At 45.1% G+C, this 24,665-nt stretch overlaps 1 protein-coding gene across 1 annotated transcript in view; it reads right to left on the minus strand.

Moving 5' to 3' along the window:
• Window positions 1-16,571: 16,571 nt before the first annotated feature.
• The window catches only part of LOC136454634 (poly [ADP-ribose] polymerase 2-like), a 130,370-nt gene continuing 122,276 nt past the window's right edge, over window positions 16,572-24,665 (minus strand). Inside the window, exons 3-10 of the mRNA XM_066454996.1 lie at window positions 20,680-20,742; window positions 19,598-19,678; window positions 19,225-19,335; window positions 19,064-19,139; window positions 18,550-18,692; window positions 18,255-18,328; window positions 17,763-17,868; window positions 16,572-17,659 (exon numbers count right to left, since the gene is read on the minus strand). Of these exons, the coding sequence (XP_066311093.1) occupies window positions 17,564-17,659; window positions 17,763-17,868; window positions 18,255-18,328; window positions 18,550-18,692; window positions 19,064-19,139; window positions 19,225-19,335; window positions 19,598-19,678; window positions 20,680-20,742 (750 nt within the window). The 3' untranslated portion in view covers window positions 16,572-17,563. The remainder of the gene's footprint in view (window positions 17,660-17,762; window positions 17,869-18,254; window positions 18,329-18,549; window positions 18,693-19,063; window positions 19,140-19,224; window positions 19,336-19,597; window positions 19,679-20,679; window positions 20,743-24,665) is intronic.

The raw sequence follows: 24,665 nt of genomic DNA on the forward strand, positions 1-24,665 counted from the left end.
AATTCTCCCCCTTTGGAATCAAACACCGAAAAGGAAGACATTAGTAGCACAAGGAAGGGTCAAACTTTGTGATCCTTTGTATGTGGAGTGGAATAGGTCATAAAATTTGACTCTCACATTACATAGACTAAGCCCCCCTAAATATATGCATACATATGATGGAGAATGTAGTTTATGCATAATTGGCAAATTAATGCTCAAGGGAGTCTAATCTATATAATGCATGGAGAAAGCATATAAATACCAAAGTGAAATCAACATGATGATATCGGTTTAGAAATACCATATGTGAAAACTAATTTGATTTATACCACTTGCCATAGGTGGTGGATATTTGAAGTATGATGCTTAACTCCGGGGACTCTATTTTCCTTGCAATGAGACTACTACACACATGATAAGCTTGAAAAGGTGTTAGTCTCAAAGCATCCAACTTGTAGAGTAACCTCCCCCTAAATTTGTGCACACAAGTATAGAATACTTGTAGGAGACATGCACATTGATTTTAGAATAAAAATACCACTTGAAAGATGACATCACATGAATGTGAGAATCATTTTTGAAAGTGATATTTGGGAGAAATTATCTACAATTTGGACTTTGGCACATATTAGATGAACAATTGTAAAATAGGCTATGTGCCGTGCTCCTAAACAATTTAAACCAGGTAGGTTTGCTCCAAGGGTTAAGAGTGAAACCAAGCAAGCCTACCATAAGATATACCTAGTGTATGCAAGACAAAAGATTAAACATGTAAATACACACCTAGGCATGAAAAAGAACTAGATGCTAATTGAAATTGCAAGAAATTGAATCTAGTTACATAACATGGGAAGGAGAATTTGGGTCCATAGTATTCACTAACCCACTTGGCAATTACCTTGTCCATAATGATGCACCCCATGAAATGCACCCATACTTTGCCAAGTCTCCAAATTCCTGAAGTCTATCAGACTTATCAGTTCCCTTTCGGGGTCCAAACCTTCTTGGTGCTCTTCATGTTGGAAATAATCTCCTTTGGCACCCAATGCATTTGGCCCCATTGTTGGCTTGCTTGTTCACCTTGATGACCACCACCTTGTTATTTTTCTTCTTCTTCAAGAGATAAGGTGTGGAGGCCTTTTTGTCCACCTTGTTGGTGTAGGTGTTGGAGAGCTTGCTTATTTTCTTTTTGTTTTTCTCTTTCTTCTTAGCTCCTCCGCCATGCACTTATAGGACTTGTGGCCTTCCTTGTGGCACACGTAGCAAACCACGGTTTGTCCTTCATCAAGCTTCTTCACTCCCTTAACGATGTTATCTTGATGATGTTGGGCTTGCTCTATTTTGCCTTTTACTTGAGTCAAGTCCTTGATAAGGCGAGCCACTTCTTGCTTGAGTTGCTCATTCTCCATTGCGACCTCTTATGTGCATGTATCTACAACAACTTTCTCAACACAAACTTGGTTGCACAAGGGTAAGTCTAAACATAAATCATTGCAAGAAGTAGAAGCATCTTTTTAGGCATGTCAAAGGTAGAATTTTTCTTTTTAGGTGCCTTGGTGAGGGTTGTACCGATGGCTTCAAAATTAGCAACTTTATTAGTTAGCTCATCACTATGTTTGCACATGGTTTTCATTTTAGCAAGCAAACTTTTATAAGCATCTTGTGAGCTAGCTAACTTTTCTTTTTAAATTTTCATTTTTCTTTACAAGTTGCTCATCATTGATTGTGCATGCATTTGTTGTTGCACTAGCCTCAAGTTGCTCAATTTTAGTAGATAGTTCAATATTAAGATTAACAAATGTCTCATATTGTTCAAGCAAGGTTGTATATGCTTCTTGTGAACTATCTAGCTTTTCTTGCAACATTTTTAGCTTCTTTTATTGGCTAGTGCAAGCCTTAGCATATTTAAGATTTTCTCACACAAGTTTATTAAGAGAAGGCATTTCATCATCACTATCACTCTCACTAGAGGATGAGCTTTTGTTACCTCATGCCATAAGGCACACACGATAAGAGCTTAATGACGAGGGCTTGTGGCCTCACCTCTTGTGATGGTCTTCTTCTTCACTTAAAGAATCATCCCATGACCTTATTGATGTAAGTGTTTTGTCCTTGAACGCCTTCTTTGTCTTGGGTGTGGGCTTGTTTGGACAAACTTCCGCAAAGTGCCCCAACTCGCCGCATCCATAGCATCCTTTCTTTCTTTGCTCATTTCTTTGATTGGTGAAGATGAAGTCTTGAATTTGGATGGGCACACCCTTGACATTGAGCATTTGGATCATCTTCTCCACCTTGTTGATAAGTTTGATTGATTCTTCATCAAGGTCAGAGGTGGGGGAGGAAGATTGATCATCATCACTTAAATCTTCATCATCATTATCATCATCCTCATCCTCATCTTCTTCTTCATCTTCACTTGAGGAGCTTGAGCTTGAGGTTGTCTCAACTTGCTTGCCCTTCATCTTCTTTTTCTCACTACATGCGAGAGTTTTGCCTTTGCTTGATGACGAGGCTTCTTCTTGATCCATCTTCCGTGACATTTCAAATGCCACTATCTTGCCAAAAACTATGATCGGGGTCATGGTGCTCAAGTCCTCCATGTTGTGAAGGATGGTGATGATGCTTGCATATTTCTTTTATGGTAGCATGGAGATGATCTTCCTCACGATGTCCGCACCATCTAGCTTCGTTAATCCTATTAAATGGAGCTCATTGATAATTAGATTCAAATGAGAATAGATATCACGAACAAGCTCATCATCATTCATTTTAAAGGAGTCATAATTTTGTTTAGCTAGATAATGTTTTTACTCATGGACATTATTTGTGCTATCATGGAGCTCTTGGAGTTTTAACCAAATTTCATGTGCCGTATTTAAAGTGAACACTTGGTTAAACACATCCATGCTAAAAGATTCAAATAAGCAATTTTTAGCTCTAGCATTGAAATGCTCTTCACTCTTTGTGGGTTTATCAAGATTTTTAATGGGTTTCATCCCGTCACGAGTGACTTTCCAAACACCCAAATCTACCGCCTCAAGGTGACAATCCATTCTAACTTTATAGTAGGGAAAGTTAGTGCCGTCAAAGTGTGGAGGCCTAGAGGCATCCATCCCAACCACTCTAAATAGCATCAGCTCAACGACGGTGAAGGCAAAGGTCCAAATTGAGCCAACCGGCTCCGATACCACTTGTATGGGACCATGACGCCTAAGAGGGGGGGGGGTGAATTAGGCAACTTAAAACTCTAACTCTAAACTATGGCCTCTTTTTCTATCCTTAGCAAAAATCTATGTAAAATATAAACTATCTAAATGTGCAACTATGGTTTTGCTAGTGTGTTGCTATCTCTACCGCAAAAAGAAGTTATGCAACCTAGGTTCCAAACCTATCAACTAGCCCATCACTAAGCTAGAAAAGTAAAGCACAAACCAAGATTGCAATGTAAATGCCAAAGCTAAAGAGTAAGGTAGAGATATGCAAACTCCCATTGATGACTCCAATATTTTTACCGAGGTATCGAGAAACGCACAAGCTTCCCCCTAGTCCTCGTTGGAGCCCCTCGTAAGGAATCCCTCACAAGGGCTAAGGTCCCGATCGGGTAACTCCATGGATAGCCCCAGGCCTTCCCCACGCGCAAGTGGGTCTCCGGTGTGCCTTTCAACAAGTCTCTCCCTGGCTGCTCCCCGCCGTCTTCACTATCAAGGTTCCGCTCGAAATGCCGCGGGCCTTGTTCCCTCCGGTACATGGTGGCGGCCACACCACAAACGCGGTTGGTGTGATCTCACAAGACTACAATCCCATCCGGTGTAGAACAATGGTGCGCGCAAGCACCGAGTGGTAAGAGGTATGCAAACCTCACTAAACACTAGGCCTAAACCTAGAGCAAGCGCATAAAAGGTGGTCTAATCAACCTAAGCACTTCACAAAGCACCTACACTAATCATCTAATGAATCACTAAGCACTATGCAAGTGGTGATCACTAAAATGGTGTATCAACACCCTTGGTATGTTTTCTCCACTCTCCACTACTCAAATGGCCGGTTGGAGGGTCTATTTATAGCCCCACAAGTGAGAACTAGCCGTTGGACGTGAGACACAACTTTCCGCTAGTGACCGGACGCTGATCATGTCCTGATCGGATGCATTTGGTCCTGTCGACCATTGAAGAGTGCGCTTTGATCGGACTCTGGGTCGAGTCCGGTCTCACTTGATCGGACGCGTCCGATCGCACTAGCGCGCTCTAGAACCTTTCTAGACATAATCGGACGCTACTTCTTTATGCGTCTAGTCGTCCTGCTGTCGCGTCCAGTCACACTGAGAACGTTGCCGTTGATGATGAACAGTGAAGTCCGTGTGTTCGGTCACTGCCTTGCTTAGCATCTGGTCACTGTTGTTGATGCATGTTGTTGTCGAGCAACTGATCGGACACGTTCGATCCTCATAGGGCTGTGTCCAGTCACCTCTACCGAGCTCGTTTCTTCGCGATCTTGCATCTAGCTTGGTTCCCATCTTCGTGCTTGAACTTTGCTTGATATCTTGGGTCTTCTCTTGTGCTTCTAGGGTCTTGCTTATGGTGTTGATCATGGGATCATCATGTTGCCTTCATCCAAGTCACGTCTTCCACCCTATTGAACTACAAAATAATTACTTGCAAATTCATTAGTCCAATTTGGTTGTGTTGGTCATCAAACACCAAAATCCAAAGTAAATGGGCCTAGGGTCCATTTTCCTTACACTCATGTTGGCATCCTTCTATTCCCCTCTCTAGTTGCTCTCGGGTCATGTCGATGGCTTTGTTGGGTCGCTAGTCATCTTGACTTTAGGATAGGGGATTAGTTGGGCCTCAATTGTGATCGTTGGTAGTTTTTGCTTTGCTTTAAAATGCGTGCACGTCACCTATAGCAGCCATTCAAACTAGGTTCGTGATCACCATGGGCACTGCATGGTGGTGTCGGGGTCATGTTGCGACCATGCCGTGGACGCCGACTGCGTGTGTGCTAGGCCCATGCCTGTGCGTCCTAGTCTAGTGTGGCCCGACCTAGTTGGCAGTGGTCTGATCACCTAGTCGCGGTGTGCGCGCACCAACGCTAGCCATGCGTAGGGCCATCGATGGGGCCATGGTAGGGCGGTGGCTGTCACCGCTTTGCCAACATGGCGCTCGTCTCGCCCTTCATCCTACCTACCACGTCGAATCTTTGGACATGTGCCGCTATCACCGTGCCTCGGTCGCTGTGATGACGAGATGCTTCCCTGCCTTGCCGCTAGCCGATGCTAGTGAGCCCCGCTCGGATGTTGCCGCTCCACTCAAACACGTCGCGCCAAGCCCATAAACCATCATCGCGCGCACGTGTTCGAGCAACCATCATCAAATGGAGCCGCCCCGTCTTAATCCGCTCGCCCACACTCAGGTGCACTCTCTATGGTAGGGCCATGGCTAGAGCTATGCTTTTCTGCCCTCCAATTGCCTAGCGCCAGTGACTTCGCTGTTCAATTCCTCGCTCTCACAGGAAGCTTAGGAAGTAGGCTAGTTGTATACTTCCCCTCAAGCTCAGTTATGCCCTATCGACCGGCAATTTGGTGTTTCGCTCGCCTGCCGGCCATGGGCGCTGTCGAATCGGTTGGTTGGGAGGGTGCTCAATGTCGGTGGGGTGATGCACCGGTGTTCTTCGCGTAGTGTCGCCGCCCCACTCAGTCGCCCGTGGCCAGACCGCCGCAGCGCTCCCCAGCTTCAATCGTCAGTTGGGCATGCACCACGATGTGCTATGGATGCTCCTCCGCCATCTCTACCTTTTTTGTGAGGGCGTAGGCTCACCGGAACAGTCGTGTCACCATCGTGGATCGCCGCTCACCGCTGCAGCCCACGACAGGGCATCTCCAAGTCCCTAACCACCGCATCTCCTTGCGTGTGTTTGCTGTAGATGGTGGTCGGCCACTCACTTCCGTCATATCGAGCCTAGTTTGCCCGGCGTAACCGCCTTGTGTCATCGATCGCTGCGCCGGCCCATGCGGGGATCCCAGGGACCTCCCCATGGTAATGGCGAAGACATCCGAGGGTATAATTGCTAGATTACTGATGGTAGGAATAGTGCTCATAGTAGTCATGTTATTATGTAGAAGCATGGGGGTTTTTTCTGCAAAGCCGCCATCGCGCGCAGGCGCCCCGGCCATGGGCCGTTGCTGGGCCGCCATGGCGCACGCGCAGCCGCGCCGCGCTGGACTGTCGGGCTTGAAGGGTCGTTGCCGGCCCTTTCCTTTTTCTAATTTAGTTTCTAAGGTAAACTTGTAAATTCAATATAAAATTATGTGGTTAACCAAAAATTGTGAAACCAATTTTGTTAGGTTTCTAAAATCATGGCCTATCTGCTAATGTATTTTGTTCATTTAGTTTCATAGAATTTTCAAGAGTAGACTAATTAATTTGAAGCACTTAAAATGGGTAGAACATGAACTTGTAGGAATTATTATGATGAATTGGTAGTAGTACTGGCCCTGAAATTTTTACAGTAGATTCCTAACATTATTAGGTGCTCACTGTAATTTTTGTAGCTCCGTAGGAATTAGTTTGTTAAGGTAACTAAATGAGCCCAAGTACGAATATATATATATATTTAATAAATCAAATATAAAAAATGGGGGTTTGTAGAACAAAAACATTTTCCGGAAACAAGCCTTACTTGGCGACGTGGATACGTAGACTAGTACGTTAGTCATTAAGCTTGCTCGTTAGCTCACAGAGCGCAATCGTATTATAGAGTTGCAGTTACCATTGATTAATTGCGTCTCTGCGTTGCATCCACGTATATCATAATAGAAACAATGATGGATCTTGGAGATGACTAAAGTAGCAGAAAAGATAGTGTCTTGATGATCGTGTCACCATGATGGAATGCTAACTTTTGGTCATATCTTACCCAAGCATGCCCCGGTGCATAATCCCTATTATTCTGCACTTTATTTTATGCTTGTGCATTAAGTTTAAGGAGTTAAATGAAACCCACTTGCATATATATACCCTTATCCTATGAGTTTTACTAGTATGACAGGATTGTGTAGATTACTATGCTACAGGACTTTGGTAAAAGTCGAGTGATTGCCTGTCACTCGTGAGAGATAGGAAAGATATTATTATTGTTATTATATTACTATCATTTGGAATATATATGAATGATAAATGGAGACCGAACAGGGATATGGTATGGGTATTAGTGGGTGTAAGAGGTTGTGTCCCGTGGCCAATGGGGCATGGCTTGGTTACACTATTTTCCCTGTCCGTGTCGGTTATGGACCAGCCGTTGCATTGGATTCTAGTCAGGTCACATACTTATTATCCTGAGCACATACTTGCTTATGGGAGCAGGAAGGCTCGTTGCTCTCTTGTCAAGGGTTCCGGCTCTTTTCGAACCGACTAATTGGAGGCTGGGATGGTGGAGGTCTAAATACCACACTAAGTTTAGGACTCAGGTGTGGGGGTTTGAGTCTAAGTTTGGATGGGGACCTGGACCCCTTGATAGGAGAGTAGTGGGTTGGTCCTGCTTGGGTCTGGGATACAAACGGGGCATGTGTTTTGGGGTACCCAGCTGGGCTATATTGGTTCACGAATCACCGTGTAATATGATACGACTTGTTTACGATCTAGCACCGTAGTAAGAACTGAAATATGAAAGATGGTAAAATATTTCTAATTGCTTACCACCTGCTTAAAAGTAGCATAGGTGCTTACATAGAATGGTTAGTTAATGAACTAATGATGACTGCTAATAAAATTGAATATAAGGATGCACTCTTAGTAATGCTTCCTACAGATGCAATAACCCACAAGCTAGATAGCCTTCCATATCCTTGGAGTATTTTCTTTCCTCATGATGGGTAAGCCTTGTGGAGTACAATTGAGTACTCAGGGTTTGTTCTACCCTGTTGTAGGTGACAGGAACATTTGGAGCTGACGCTTGTATGTGGAAACCTCCTGGTGGGCTCAGCGAGGATTTCCTTAATGTAGCAGACATAGAGTTTATTTAAAACTTCCACCCAAAATGTTTTACAATGGAAAAACTTATAACATGTTATGATGTATATGACGGATCATCATGTTAATGTTTGACTGGTCATTAAATGATTTTATTTCTGCTGAAACTCTAATAACATGGTGATATTCTGCTGTTATAAACAATAAATATTATACTCTGATGTTGCATGAAAATTGATGTAAGAAATGGCTAAAATATTGTAAGCTTTATTCTTCCATTTATGATCCTGTTGAAAAATATGGATTTTCGGGCTCTCCATGGGGTGTGCTCTACTGAACTACCTAATGTAGCTCAACTTTAGGGTGCTTAGTGTTTAGTAGAAGATAAGCACCTCCATAAGTATGTTATTTTGGGTGGTTTGGTCATCGATCGCTGCGCCGGCCCATGCGGGGATCCCAGGGACCTCCCCATGGTAATGGCGAAGACATCCGAGGGTATAATTGCTAGATTACTGATGGTAGGAATAGTGCTCATAGTAGTCATGTTATTATGTAGAAGCATGGGGGTTTTTTCTGCAAAGCCGCCAACGCGCGCAGGCGCCCCGGCCATGGGCCGTTGCTGGGCCGCCATGGCGCACGCGCAGCCGCGCCGCGCTGGACTGTCGGGCTTGAAGGGTCGTTGCCGGCCCTTTCCTTTTTCTAATTTAGTTTCTAAGGTAAACTTGTAAATTCAATATAAAATTATGTGGTTAACCAAAAATTGTGAAACCAATTTTGTTAGGTTTCTAAAATCATGGCCTATCTGCTAATGTATTTTGTTCATTTAGTTTCATAGAATTTTCAAGAGTAGACTAATTAATTTGAAGCACTTAAAATGGGTAGAACATGAACTTGTAGGAATTATTATGATGAATTGGTAGTAGTACTGGCCCTGAAATTTTTACAGTAGATTCCTAACATTATTAGGTGCTCACTGTAATTTTTGTAGCTCCGTAGGAATTAGTTTGTTAAGGTAACTAAATGAGCCCAAGTACAAATATATATATATATTTAATAAATCAAATATAAAAAATGGGGGTTTGTAGAACAAAAACATTTTCCGAAAACAAGCCTTACTTGGCGACGTGGATACGTAGACTAGTACGTTAGTCATTAAGCTTGCTCGTTAGCTCACAGAGCGCAATCGTATTATAGAGTTGCAGTTACCATTGATTAATTGCGTCTCTGCGTTGCATCCACGTATATCATAATAGAAACAATGATGGATCTTGGAGATGACTAAAGTAGCAGAAAAGATAGTGTCTTGATGATCGTGTCACCATGATGGAATGCTAACTTTTGGTCATATCTTACCCAAGCATGCCCCGGTGCATAATCCCTATTATTCTGCACTTTATTTTATGCTTGTGCATTAAGTTTAAGGAGTTAAATGAAACCCACTTGCATATATATACCCTTATCCTATGAGTTTTACTAGTATGACAGGATTGTGTAGATTACTATGCTACAGGACTTTGGTAAAAGTCGAGTGATTGCCTGTCACTCGTGAGAGATAGGAAAGATATTATTATTGTTATTATATTACTATCATTTGGAATATATATGAATGATAAATGGAGACCGAACAGGGATATGGTATGGGTATTAGTGGGTGTAAGAGGTTGTGTCCCGTGGCCAATGGGGCATGGCTTGGTTACACTATTTTCCCTGTCCGTGTCGGTTATGGACCAGCCGTTGCATTGGATTCTAGTCAGGTCACATACTTATTATCCTGAGCACATACTTGCTTATGGGAGCAGGAAGGCTCGTTGCTCTCTTGTCAAGGGTTCCGGCTCTTTTCGAACCGACTAATTGGAGGCTGGGATGGTGGAGGTCTAAATACCACACTAAGTTTAGGACTCAGGTGTGGGGGTTTGAGTCTAAGTTTGGATGGGGACCTGGACCCCTTGATAGGAGAGTAGTGGGTTGGTCCTGCTTGGGTCTGGGATACAAACGGGGCATGTGTTTTGGGGTACCCAGCTGGGCTATATTGGTTCACGAATCACCGTGTAATATGATACGACTTGTTTACGATCTAGCACCGTAGTAAGAACTGAAATATGAAAGATGGTAAAATATTTCTAATTGCTTACCACCTGCTTAAAAGTAGCATAGGTGCTTACATAGAATGGTTAGTTAATGAACTAATGATGACTGCTAATAAAATTGAATATAAGGATGCACTCTTAGTAATGCTTCCTACAGATGCAATAACCCACAAGCTAGATAGCCTTCCATATCCTTGGAGTATTTTCTTTCCTCATGATGGGTAAGCCTTGCGGAGTACAATTGAGTACTCAGGGTTTGTTCTACCCTGTTGTAGGTGACAGGAACATTTGGAGGTGACGCTTGTATGTGGAAACCTCCTGGTGGGCTCAGTGAGGATTTCCTTAATGTAGCAGACATAGAGTTTATTTAAAACTTCCACCCAAAATGTTTTACAATGGAAAAACTTATAACATGTTATGATGTATATGACGGATCATCATGTTAATGTTTGACTGGTCATTAAATGATTTTATTTCTGCTGAAACTCTAATAACATGGTGATATTCTGCTGTTATAAACAATAAATATTATACTCTGATGTTGCATAAAAATTGATGTAAGAAATGGCTAAAATATTGTAAGCTTTATTCTTCCATTTATGATCCTGTTGAAAAATATGGATTTTCGGGCTCTCCATGGGGTGTGCTCTACTGAACTACCTAATGTAGCTCAACTTTAGGGTGCTTAGTGTTTAGTAGAAGATAAGCACCTCCATAAGTATGTTATTTTGGGTGGTTTTGCCATATATATATAAACAATGATTATAAAAAATAAGGGGTTATGCACCGGGGCTTGCCTTGGGCAGGCGCGGTGTCAGCTGAGTCTGTCAGTGGCGTCTCTAGGACCTCCTCCTGCACGAGAATCTCCTCGTACTCCTGGACGATCTCCTCGAACTCATGATCGCCAGTGGTCACTATCTCCACCAACTCATTCTCTACATACATGTGACGATGATGCAACACTTAGTATTTATGCAACAGCAACTCTTAAAATAAGAATACGCATACTAAGCTACTAAACTAGCTCTAATGACTAAGATACTAAGCTAACTATCATTTTCATCAAGCAAGGTGTTGGATTCAACTAACAAACACTTAGCTTTATAAATTAAGGATATATCTTTATTTCTACTAATGATTTAATGTATATTTGAAACAAAGAGCATTTAACTACCCTAATGTTTAGTCTATTCTAAGGCTACAAAAATTACAGTGAGCACATAATAATCCAATAAAGCTACCATAAAAATTTCAGGACCAAATCTATCACTAATTTACCACAAAAATTCTTACAATATTTAACCTAATAATATTGAGCACTCTCAAATGATTTAATAGCTCCTGGTATGAACATGCATATATATGAACTAAATACACTAATAGACATACCACAATTTTAGGAACCAAACAAAATTTGTTTCACAATTTTTGGATACCTACATGATTTTATATGATTTACCAAAGATTAGCTCAAAAATTAAATTAGAAAAATATTTCTAATTCCTTAGGAAAAGAAAAAAAACGAAATCTCCCGCGTGGCCCACTTGCACGGCCCGCGCGACACAGCGCGCGCAGTGGCCCACATGAGGCCAGCCCGGTCGTGAGGCGACCCACGATGGGGAAATCCCGTGCACACTGGCGCTTTTGCAAAATAGACCTTGCACTTCTCCTGAATTACAACTAAGTCCTAACGTTATTTCCCCTTCTCACAAGACTTCTCACCTAACCCCCTAACTTTCATGGAATTCCCCCACACGCACCCTCAGCTAGCCCATGCCCGGCGACACGGTGAGCTATGGCATGGTGTGGCCACGCCGGCCACTAGAGACCCGCACTGGCTTGTCGGTTTGGTCGACACTCAACTATGGTCCAATCGCCTACACTGAGCAACAACACGGGGCGACGGGACGCACTAGAGTGAGCTACGGTGGTGCGCGGCCATCCATGATGGTGACGTGACTGCTCCAGCGAACTAGGGCACCTAAGGACCTAACCGGCTAGTGAGTGAGCATTAGTAGACTACCAAGAACCTAGTCGAGGTGACTATTGTGGAGGATGGCAGAGAAGGGCTGGCCACGTGGGGCCGAGTCATGCGGCGGCGCACCACGGCGGCACAATCGCATCAATGATGACAGGGAGGCGGTAGCGGTTTGGCTAAGGCGCGCAGGGTGAAGAGGGAGTCAAGGCGATGCTAGTGGTGCAGGTGAATTGGCTCAAGAGGGACGGTAGGAGGGCTGCCCACATCCACGACCGGACACAACCTTTTTGGCACGGCGGCGGGGAAACTCCAAAATTGGAGCTTGGCATTGCCTTCTTCATGGTTGGGTGGGGTCGGGTAGCGAGAGCACTGATGGTGAAGATGTGGATGCGCTGAATTGAATGGAGGTGATCGCTCGCTAGGTAATTTGATGGTGTGGCTCATGGCAGTAGCAGAGGGAGAAAGAGAGAAAGAGATAGACAGGGTGCGGCAGGTGGGCTCATCTCATCCTTGCCTTGGCGGGATGTGGTCGGCGTGATCGTGGAGGCCCATGTGTAGGCGCTAGCAGACAGCCGCGCAAGCAGCAGCAACGGCGGGACCGGTGGCAGCATCGCCCGACTGCGCAAGCAGCAGCAGTGGCTCCGCGTGCTAGGAGCCAGCGCCGTCCAGGCCATAGCTTGGCCAAAGTAGCCATGGCCGACCACGCGCGGCAGTACGTGTGTGCGCGAGATAGTCAGCGTGGCGATGCCGAGCGCCCGAGCACGGTGACCGCGCCCACGCGGCCAACCAGCCCCAGACCGTGTCGTACATGAATTTTAAAGCACCTATAAAAACTAAACAGTTACTTCTAGAACTTAACCATCTTCACCATACTCAAGATGGCATATGAGACTAACAAATTGAGCTATAACACTACACAACCCCTTAACCCATCTCAAAATAATTTGCTAAACATAGCAATGTCTAGCTGTGGACAAACTTGGAAATTTTCTAAGTTTTTGAGCTGAACATGATTTCAATTTGCAATTTCTAGGCAAGTAGAAATATTAGCTAGTAATATCATTTTTCAACAGCAATTATTTCACTGTCATCTACAAAGTTTGTACTTCAAACTTTATTTAAGTATCACACACATATTCTATAGTATATTTGCTTAATAAAAATTGGTTTTCAACCCTACTTGATATACATGAGCTATTGAATCAACTTTCATTTAGCATTTTTATTGATCATTTTAAGTTACAAGAAATTTATCTACACATTCTATCACATGCATTAACATATAAACATGATGCTCATGACATGTTTTAGTAAATGATTTATGGTGTAACACCGAGGGTGTTACACGGCCCTCCGCCGAACCCACTCCCCACCACCGGCTGCTCTCGGGCCACCGTCGCTGCTCTCCGGCGGGTGGCGGCGGCGGCCACGGTGGTCCTCCAAACAGGAGGCCATTCGCAGCACCTTCATCCGCTCCTCGCTCCTCTCTCCACCCCTCTAGCCCTGATCCAGTCGTCTTCCTCGCCGCCGGTGTGCTCGTTGCCAGCCACCAGGGGCTAGATCCAGCCATGCCTCCACTCGATCTACCCTTCCTGGTGCTGGATCTAGCCTCCCTCACCTTCCTATGCCTTGGAGAGGCTATACGACGTTTTCCAGTAAGGGGCGACGGCTGGCTTGCGGGTGCCTCGCTACCGCTGCGCTCAGCTCTAGCCGGCGTGGTGGCAACTGTCAGGCTCGCTCATGTCTCAGGTGGCGGTCAGGGGTGCTCCGGCTCTGCACCTCTGCCCTCCACGCACTGGTGACGGGCAGGGGTACGGGCTCGCTGCGTCTGCATGACTTTCGGTCCAAGGCGACGGCCAGCCTGAGCGCGCTCGCACCCTTCACTCGGCTGTGGGCGTCACTCTCCTCGCCCATGGCTGGGTGGCGGCTAGGAGCTGTGCTAGCTGCCTGATTTGCTCGGCCTCATGGCTCCTGCCCATGGCTGTGTCTTGCGCTGGCTGCTAGGAGCATGCCTGCCCCTTTGCTTAGCCTCCTGGCTGCCTGCTGCCTATGGCGCGGTGTCCCACGTGGTGGTTGTTGTGGTCCGGTGGTTGCGCCGGTGTCAACCAGTTCCGAGTCTAAACACGGCTCCTGAGCATCTGCTCGTGGGCTGCGTCTTGGTAGTTGAGTGCTAGGCAAAAGCCTTGCTGTCTAGTCAACAGTGGTGACGTCCTTTGGACGCCATTGTCCTCCTTGGAGGCATATGTTGTTGCACCTTCCTTACCTCCCGGCGTGGATCTACTGGGTGAAAACCTCGTCCTTGCTGGGCAGGTAGCGGCGGCACAGTCCGCGTCCAAGGAGGTGTTGTCTATGTAGTTCCATGGCCCGGCCGCGCTTGGGAGCTACCTTCCCCCTCTCCCTCTCCTCGGTGCTGCACATGGTAGTCGCTATCGCTTGTGCTTCTGTCGAGTCATCCGATTGGCGGTGGATTTTTTGGCTGTGCCTATGCGCGCTTCATGTCCTTCATGGCTTCAACACCCGTGTTTGTCCTACAGTGTGGTCGCTTCTCTGGCGGATGCTTAGCCGCTTCCTTTGTTGCTTCTCCGGTGGATGCTTTGCCGCCAATGTTCATGGTTATCGCTGAGCGGATGCTTTGTCACTTCCTTTGTTGCTTCTCCGGTGGATGCTTTGTCGCCAATGTTCCTGGTTATCGTTGAGCGGATGCTTTCCCACTGCAGCCTGTTGATCGCCCGCCGTGGTTTCGGCTTTCGTAGCCCGCCGCGCTACTGGATCGTCGTCTTTGTGGATGCTTTACCGTTGCACTGTTGTTCCAGTAGATACTTGGTCGTCGTGGTATTCTTCTCTAGCGGATACTTTGCCGCTATTGTTCCTTGGCAGATGCTTTGCCGCCAAGGTTGCTTGATCTTTCTAGGGCGGATGCTTCTTCGCCACTGTTGTTCGAAGCTCGCCTCGTCGCCATTGCAGTTTCACTACACTGTTGGCTACCGTTGTGTTGTCTTCTTGTAATAGGCTCAGTCGGTTGGGGTCTTGAGGTAGAGGGTCTCCCCCACCCTCGTATTTTCTTGTTGTTTGTTTGTGTCTGTGAATTGCGTGGGTAATCCTTGGATTACTTGCGGGTTCTGTGTAACATTTAAACTCTACTTCTGCTTAATGAAAAATGTGCCATAGGGTACGATCTAAAAAAAGTGATCCTCTCTCCAAGCGACTCTAGTGATTCTAGTGAGAATCTAAAACGTTTCTCGTTGCCGAACACGGTCCATTGCCCACAGTAAGTTTTCTTAAGATAGGTTGATTATGCTCCAATCTAACCCATGAGCAACATACAGATTTCTTAGTCTTTAGATAGTTTGCACTAGTTTTACCTTCTATCTTTTGTGCCCAAGTCTAAAGAATAGGACAAACTCCCATCCATGCCTCCATTTGTATTGGTATAATCTTACATTGTTATCATGCATAAGTGCACCTACTAAGTGGACGTGCAAGAAACATATGACCCTTATCTCATGATCTATTGTTGTTGGCTCAGACAAGGATTTCTGAAATTACAATGGCATTATGAATTATTCATTCAAGTATCTGAGGTCAAGATTTCATAGTGCCTAGAGTATCTTTTTAAGGGTCCACAATTTTATGATCTGTTGAAAAACTACAGAGGCCATGTTAGTTTTAGCTTGCGGATAGTTTGAACCTTATTAGGTCTATATGGTTCTTCGGATTTACATGCATGGAACATGTTAAAAAAACTAATACGCCAGTAAATGGAAGATATAAGGCAAAATTTGCTAGAGGACACCGTTAAAACGTGGCTTTTGCTATAGGCCATAAAAAAGCCTGTCTTTGCCAAAAGACATCCAAAATTTAGACAAATATGCTACAAGACACCAAGCTCATTATTATATTTGATTTTAATAGACAGCCACATGATATGACAAATATGCCCTTTTATCTTGTTCCTGAACAACCGTGCAGCCTGACTCGGCTTGAAAAAAAAAGACAGTAGCAAAAGATCATGCGATTATTAGTCACCCTGGGCATTCGGTTAGACCGAACCGATCGGTTCGGTTCCTCGGTCATTTGGTCAGTTCGGTCATCAGAAATCTGGGACCGATCGGTCTTTGCAAAAAACGAAGACCGAGGAAGTTCGGTCTCGGTTAGTTCGGTTCGGTCTCGGTCACGACCGAACTAACCGGACCTGAGTAGCAGCCACAAACAATAGCAGAATCTATAACAATTTTCAACAGCATGCTTGCTATTTGAAGGCAAAAAAATAACAACACAATATATAAAACAAACCACACATTATTATGACAAGTTCTAGCACACAACTTTCTCAGTTCTCACAAATCACAATCACACATTACGAACGAAGTCTACAGAACTACGGTCAGTTCGGTCACTTCGGTTAACCGACACATATGACCGAACTTCTATCGGTTACTTCGATTAGTTGGGAGCCAGGACCGAATTTATGACCGAACTTTTCGGTCTCGGTCTTTTTAGTCTCGGTCTCGGTCTCGGTCTTCGGTCTTCGGTTAATTATGCCCAGAGTGAATTATTAGGTGCCCAGATTAGATCAAATCGAAAGGAGACGAGTCAACAATCCAGACCCAATCCTGCGATGATCCGGCAACTAAGCAACTCACGAGAATGCAGTGGGCGGAGATTCCTGTGACCCTCCTGCGGCCTCCTGTGCACGTCCGCCCACCGGCAGGAGCAGCAGCGTCCTCGCCAACACGTACACGCCGCCGCCCCAAGCCGAAGTGGGGTTGCGGAACGGGTCGCCTGGGGACAGCCCTCGGTCACGCAGCAGTTGATCCTCCGAGAGGAACACGAACAGGTCCCGCCGCCGTCGTCGCACACGGAGGCCGCGGCACCATCGTTGCTGTCGTAGGTGTCAGTGGTAAGCGTGCCTGTTGGCGGTGTGGATGGCCACAACGGAGAGCAAGGGCGTGGAGAGGGAGGTCAGCCTAGAGCTTGCAAAGGCCATGGACGACGAGGCGGTCGCCGGGCTCGCGGGATCACAGTTCGCAGAAGTCAGGTCACACAGGCGTTCGGGAAAGTAGATAAAAGGCAAGGCCACACTCATCATTACTTGTGTCTATCTATTCATATCAAATATAATAATGAGTTTAGTGTCTTGTAGCATATTAGTCCAGATTTTGGATGTCTTTTGGCAAAGACTGTCTTTTTTTAGTGGTCTGTGGCAAGTCACACTTTAATAGTGTACTGTAGCAAATTTTGCCAAGATATAACTACATGGAAGTTGGATTGCGATGGATCATATACACACTCAGCATTAGTCATCAACGGGGCTGGAAGCTTGAAACCAAAATCGAAATGCAAAGACTACCAACTAGCCTGTTCGCTTGGTCGTATTTAGCTTATCAGCCAACGAGCAGTATTTTTCTCTCACACCAAACCAACCAATAGTACTTTCAGCCATGGCTTATCAGCTAAACAAGTCCAAACGGTCATCCTCATTTTCTAAGCAGATGTTCTGCCAAGGAAGATCTCGGCAACACCTTCAGCTCTTTGCAACAGGCCAACATCTACCGTCTCTTGAAGTTGAAGTTAACAAGTAGGACATACCGCATTCTTATCTGATCTACGTTGTACACTATGTACTCGTTGTAAAGCAAACCACCCTGCAACCAGAGAGCAAGTATTTTCACAGTTACGGTGCTTCCCATATGGGATTTGCATTTGGAAATATATAACCATGTAAATGCAGCACGGGAATGTACACACCCTTTTGGTAGGTTCCTGTTTAGGTTTGCCAAGGGGAACAACCACACCATCGTCAGTGATCTTAGACTCGACTATGTCAGGTGCTGTTTGACCAACTCCCTTCGTGCTGCACAAAAATAATTGCAACCAAATCTTGTTCATATCAGCAGCAAGCATAATACTTTCAGCCACTAGCAAGCAATTAGTCCATTCTCTTGTATCGTTTTCATGCAATTTTAAAATTCAAAAAGGAAATAGATGAGGGACGTTACAGTAGTATATATTAAATGGAGCATAAAAAATATCTTCCAATCTTGCGCCATTATATGTACTGAGTTAACATCAGGAATTGGCCACAAGAAAAACACAAGCAAACAATGATTTAGGAAAAATATTGTCTTCCATTCTTGCATACTATCATTTACCATTAGGAATTGGCCAATACATATAGAAAATGATTTAGGGGGAGAAAAGAAGGTGCTATAATCAAAAGAAATTGCATCAGTAACTGACCTTAATTTTCCCTTCGGCAGGTTATTAGCATCGTAATCTGCATTTAGTAGCTCATTCATATCGCCCAATGCAACCTGGTAAATTGAAGTTAAATAGCTCACTCGTAATCTGCATTTACCCTGAACTCAGCAAATACCTTAGCTTTGTCTCTATATGACAAAGCTAGTGTAACAAACAAAATAATTGGGACATGCACATATGACAATCAAGTGATCAACCAGTGTAACAAATAGATAAAATACCACACAATCTGAAGCTAGTAAAATCATGCATGGATACTCAGTAGGCAGCAGACCTCACATAAAAGCAGTACTCCAGATCTACATGCTTCTGAAGCGCAGCAATAGTTTGCACTCTTTGAAAACATGTCAGCAAAGTAAACAACCTTGCCGAACATGTAACCACTAACAAGTGCTTCAGGAGGAGAGATTCGCAGACCTGGGAGATAGTAATTCAAGACAAGAACCATCACCTATCAAAGTGCCAATTCTCAAAGAGCACAAAAGGTAACACAAGCTGAATTTAGCTTTTTCCATATGAATGAACAAACTTTGCTAGACACTAACTACACAAGCGTTAAAAACGTGAAGAAAAGCACCATAACAAATTCTCACAAAAATGAAGCATTCAATTCATGCTGATAAATTTAACATTGAAATTTCAGCAGTCCCACTAGGCCACTACGAACTAGATGCTGATCTTGTGAGCTCCAGGACAAGTAGATAGCAGGAAGTATCTCATCAACTTAGAAAGCAGAGTGAAGCCATGTATAGAAGTGGTAGTAAATAATTTTAGATAGCATGAATTACCCTGAGAAAGGATCCCAGTCCAGTTGCTCAACCGAGAACCATGCCACAAAAGCATCCTATTTCTTGTACTAGCAAACTGCATGCACATGTTGAAAATTAGTCATGTGACACAGTCCAATCTTTTGGGTTGTGCAGATAATAACAGTACAGAAATATCTCACTTTCTGAAATCGCTCTGTTTCACCATGCCTTGAAACCTTAAATATTTGCACTATGTCCACCGTAGAACCAGAGTGAGTTTTTCCATGTGTATTCCTCAAATATGTTTTTATCTGGATAGCAGATATTTTTGTAAATAATTAAAAACTTCAGATGAGCAATTTGCCAAAAACAGCGGACAAGAATAAAGACACCACTCCATGTTGCATAAGAATGTTTTCACACATTTATTTATAAGGTTGAATCCCCATATCCAAAAGAAAATATGTAAGATTGAGATGTAAATATGTTAGCTTGAAATGCGAAAGAATCCTTTTGAGCTACAGACTCGAACGTCCACAATATATGTATGTATATTGTTGGTAGGAAAATTACCATAGAGTACTCATCTGAATCAGCTTCAAGAGGTGTGAGATCACAATGAAGTTGCTTGTATCGAGCATATAGCGGATCAACCTACATTTTCAATCATGTTATGCTTATGTTTAAAAATATGCAAGGGTATGAAGCATGGAAACTATTATTTTAGTTACCCAAACAAATCAAAATGTGCCGCCAACTCCAGAAACAAGTGAAAGTTGCATATTCACGATTAGATTAAATTCACACAATTACACAATTTTCCACATAACTCCCAGAAAACTACACAATTTAGTTCAATTCGATGTGTAAGATTTCAATAAAACCACATCTGAAGATTCATGATAAATGCAACAGAATCTGACAAGTAAGATCCAATATGTAGACTGAGTTCTATGAAGCGTGCAGTTTTCTGATGGTTCACATGATGTGTGTTCGAGGAAAAAAAAAGATAGTTCACATTCACATATATGTATGTTTTTGTAGATTCACTAAACAATAATCAAAATCAATGAAAAATAAATAAATTATTTATTTTATAGTGATATATACTCCCGCCATTCCAAATTATAGTTCACTTTGGCTTTTGTCCCAAGTCAAACTTCTGTAACTTTGATGACATTTTTAGAAAAATATATCAACATATATAACTCCAAACAAATGCTTAATTTAAACATATTCATGACTAATTTGATTTCTAGAGTCAGTGTATTTTTCTATAAACTTTTCTAAGTCAAAAGAGGTTTAACTTGAGACAAATCTAAAGTGAACTATAATTTGGAAGAGATGGTATATAAAAAGGTACAACAAAACATATTTAGGGCATATCTTTTAAGGAAGAGATGGCATCAGCCCAGGCAAATGGAACTTGTGGCCAGACTGTTAATGGCATATAACTGATTCATTTTTTTTAAAGCCAATGAGACATAACATGATCAATTTCCTTATATGCCACTGAGAAAACTCACAATCCCTGATATGCCATCACTGACCCCCACAGTCACTGACAGTACCATATAAAGGATTTAAGGTATAGTCGGTAGCATATAAGGAATTATTCCTAAAAAAAAACTTGACCCATTAGTGAAATGGAATACCTGGTCACTTGAATCATCCTCCAAAAGTTTAGTAGCAATTTCAATCTCACCAAGGGCTTCAACCTAGTGCAAGAAAACAAGGTGAGCAGATTCTACACAAACATCAGCCATAGAGGACAATATACAGTCGTATGCTGCATCATACAAATAAGGGGCATGACTGTGAATCTCCATCAATAAGAGATGTGAATAACAATAATATGAAACTTAAATCAATTCAGCTACTCTGATTGAACTTGCATAAGAATGACAGATATGTTTCCCAATTCGGCATCGCTGGCAATGTCGGAGCACCAAAAAGCGAGGAGTCCCCGGCGTCGCTGGTGATGTTCGAGCACTAAGGAGTTCCCGTCTAGCTAGCGATGTCCGAGCACCGAGGAGCGAGGAGTCCCTAGTGTCACTGGTGATTTTCGAGCACCGAGGAGCGAGGAGTCCCCGACGTTGTTGACGATGATCGAGCACCGAGGAGCGAGGAGTCCCCAGCGTCGCTGGTGATGACCGAGCACCGAGGAGCGAGGAGTCCCCGACGTCACTGGCGATGTCCGAGCACCGAGGAGGGAGGAGTCCCCAGCGTCACTGGCAATGTCCGAGTACCGAGGAGCGAGGAGTCCCTGTCGGCGCTGGCGACGACCAAGCACCAAGGAGTGAGGAGTCCCCGGCGTCGCTAGCGATGTTCGCAAGGTGAAGTGTGCCCAACAGTCTGGTCAACTGATCTCGACAGAATATCGTCGGTAGTCCTCCGAGGGGTATCCCACGAAGGTAGATTGGTCGTAGAGGTGAGCGAGATCAGGAGCGAGATGGTAATACAAGCACCAAGACACAAGATTTAGACCGGTTCGGTCGTCAATATGACATAATACCTACATCCTGTGTTCTGATGTATTACATTAAGATGTATTGATCGTGTCCACTAGGGGACCCCTGCCTCTCCTTATACACTCTGGAGGGGTAGGGTTACAAGGAAAGTAGCCTATTTGGTACTATACAATATCTTGCGGTGCACGCCGAGCAGCGCCGTGCACGCCTTGATCTTATGGGCTAGGCCACCTCTGATGGTGTGGCCCATGTCTTGTCTTGTGGATACCGGGGGCCATACCCCCACAGCTAGTCCCCGAGCCTGACAGTAGGTAATGTAGTCACGTGGTGCCAGGGTTAGAAAGTAGAAGACTAGCTGAGCAGGCAGCCAATCCCTAGGCATAGCCACGAGATGAGAAAAGCACACATTCACCGCAAGGTGAAGTGTGCCCACATAGTCCCTGAGCCTGCTAGAACATGAAGAATGAATCTTATAGCAGGGTCAAAGAAAAAGAAGTCTGAAAGCTTACCGACGTCGTCTGACATGCACGTATCAAGACCCCAGACGTGCTGCCCAAGATCAGCACCTTGATTCGAACAACATGGAGTAGCTTGATAGCACACCGATGAGACATAGCAAGATCCGAGCACCGAGGAGTCCCCGACGTCGCTGGCGATGTCCAAGCACCAAGGAGCGAGGAGTCCCAACATCGCTGGCGATGTCCGAGCACCGAGGAGCGAGGAGTCCCCGGTGTCGCTGGCGATGTCCGAGCACCGAGGAGTCCCCAACGTCACTAGCAATGACCGAGCATCGAGGAGCGAGGAGTCCTCGACGTCGCAGGAGATGTCCGAGCACCAAGGAGCGAGGTGTCCCCGGCGTCACTGGTGATGACCGAGCACCGAGGAGCGAGGAGTCCCCGGCGTCACTGGCGTTGACCGAGCACCAAAGAGCGAGGAGTCCCCAGCATCGCTGGCGATGTTCGAGCACCGAGGAGCGAGGAGTCCCGACGTCGCTGGCGATGTCCAAGCACCAAGGAGTGAGGAGTCCCTGGTGTCGCTGGTGATGTTCGAGCACCAAGGAGTCCCCGACGTAGCTGGCGATTTCCGAGCACCGAGGAGCGAGGAGTCCCCGACGTTACTGGTGATGTTTGAGCACCGAGGAGCGAGGAGTCCCCGACGTCGCTAGCGATTACCAAGCACTGAGGAGCGAGGAGTCCCCGGCGTCGCTAGCGATGACCGAGCACCGAGGAGCGAGAAGTCCTCGGCGTCGCTGGCGATGTCCGAGCACCGAGGAGGGAGGAGTCCCCGGTGTCGCTGGCGATGTCCGAGCACCAAGGAGCAAGGAGTCCCTAGCGTCGCTGGTGACGACCGAGCACCGAGGAGCGAGGAGTCCCCGGCATCGCTAGCGATGTCCGCAAGGTGAAGTGTGCCCACTTAGTCTTTAAGCACGAAGAATCTGAGTGCCGTGGAGTAACCGACGTATCTGGCGATGAAGCACGAGCGACAAATAGTCTGGTCAACTGATTGGCGGTGAAATGAGCATTGAGTAGAAGCGACCGGCGAACAGTCCGATCAACTGGTCGGCGACGAAGTTGATGATTCTAGTGGTCCGACCAGTTGATCGGTGAAGTCCAAGCACTAGGTGATCCGATCACCTAGATAATGATCCTGCAATACAAATATGTAGAACGGGTAGTACATGATGTACAAATATATGAACTCCAGAGAAAAATCAGCAATGGTGATGAAATAGCGTAAGTAGCTCAACGATTAGTTGGTGTGAAGATGCATTTAATATAAACCACCCAAACAGTTAGTATGTAGTTGAGTCTCTAGCCCTAGCTAGCCTATACCATAACGCGGAGCGCGGAGCCCATGCACGTGTAGGAGGAACAAGCATCGCTAAGGAGCCGCTGCCGACCACCCATAACGTAGAGGGTAGACGCTCATGCACGTGTAGGGAGGAGTCAGAGACAGGGCCATCTCTAGAGGCGTCCAAGCATCAACAGGACTATTCGGGGGTTCAGAGAATCGTTTGGAGAGCAAACATGGAGAAAACTGCTCGAAGAAACATCATGGCGATTAACGAAGATTGGAGAATATTTAGAAAAATATTAAAGTGTGACTTAGCTTTAGACAGAACGACTGGTCGGCGGTGTATGGCGTTATCTGGTCGGTGAGAGGATGGACGTCTTCAACCTTGTCGGCGAATCTACCCCTTAGGGCATGTTGGTAAGCGGCGGCAGCGTTGGTGAACCCAAAGGGTAGGGCCGTAACTCCTAGAGTTTCTTGAGCAGCCTTTGATAGATCTAGATCGGAGGTTGGTCGACGCTGAACCAGAGTGTCCAAAGCCAATTCAGCGATAGAGAGGCAATCGGTGAGCTTCAGACCAACCCGATCGATGGATACGATCAGATCGTCGTTGTTGATCTGCCTCCTCTGGTAGCAAGGAAGCGGGCGATGAGTTGTTGATGAATGTGACCTCAGAGGTGGTTTCGAGATCGGATCTGCTATCATGGGGGCTGATGTAGCTAGCGATGAATCGTCGTCATGGACCAGCATGGATCTCCATGAGATTGATGATGAGAACATGCTGTTGATTTGAGGTCCATCTGACTCACCATGGATCAAGTGCACACCCCTACCTGGCGTGCCAACTATCCACAAAAGATGCTCGACAGTCCACCGAGGGGTATCCCACGATGGTAGATTTGTCATAGAGGTGAGCGAGATTAGGAGCGAGATGGTAATACAAGCACCAAGACACAAGATTTAGACAGGTTTGGCCATCAGTATGACGTAATACCTACATCCTATGTTATGATGTATTGTATTAAGATGTATCGATCGTGTCCACTAGGGGACCCCTGCCTCTCCTTATATACTCTGGAGGGGTAGGGTAACAAGGAAAGTAGCCTATTTGGTACTATACAATATCTTGTGGTGCACGCCGAGCAGTGTCGTGCACGCCTTGATCTTGTGGGCTGGGCCACCTCTGATGGTGTGGCCCATGTCTTGTCTTGTGGATATCGGGGCCATACCCCCACACGGATGCTTATATTCTACCGTTAGATGTTTATTGTAATTCCGCTGTTTAAATTCCATACTCTAAACTTAGTATTGTCATAATGTACTTCTAAGAACTCTTGTTGTATGAAATGGACTAAGTATTGTAAACTCATTCGCATTAT

This window comes from Miscanthus floridulus, chromosome 5, assembly GCF_019320115.1.
Source record: "Miscanthus floridulus cultivar M001 chromosome 5, ASM1932011v1, whole genome shotgun sequence".
In the NCBI taxonomy this organism is placed as follows: Eukaryota; Viridiplantae; Streptophyta; class Magnoliopsida; order Poales; family Poaceae; genus Miscanthus; species Miscanthus floridulus.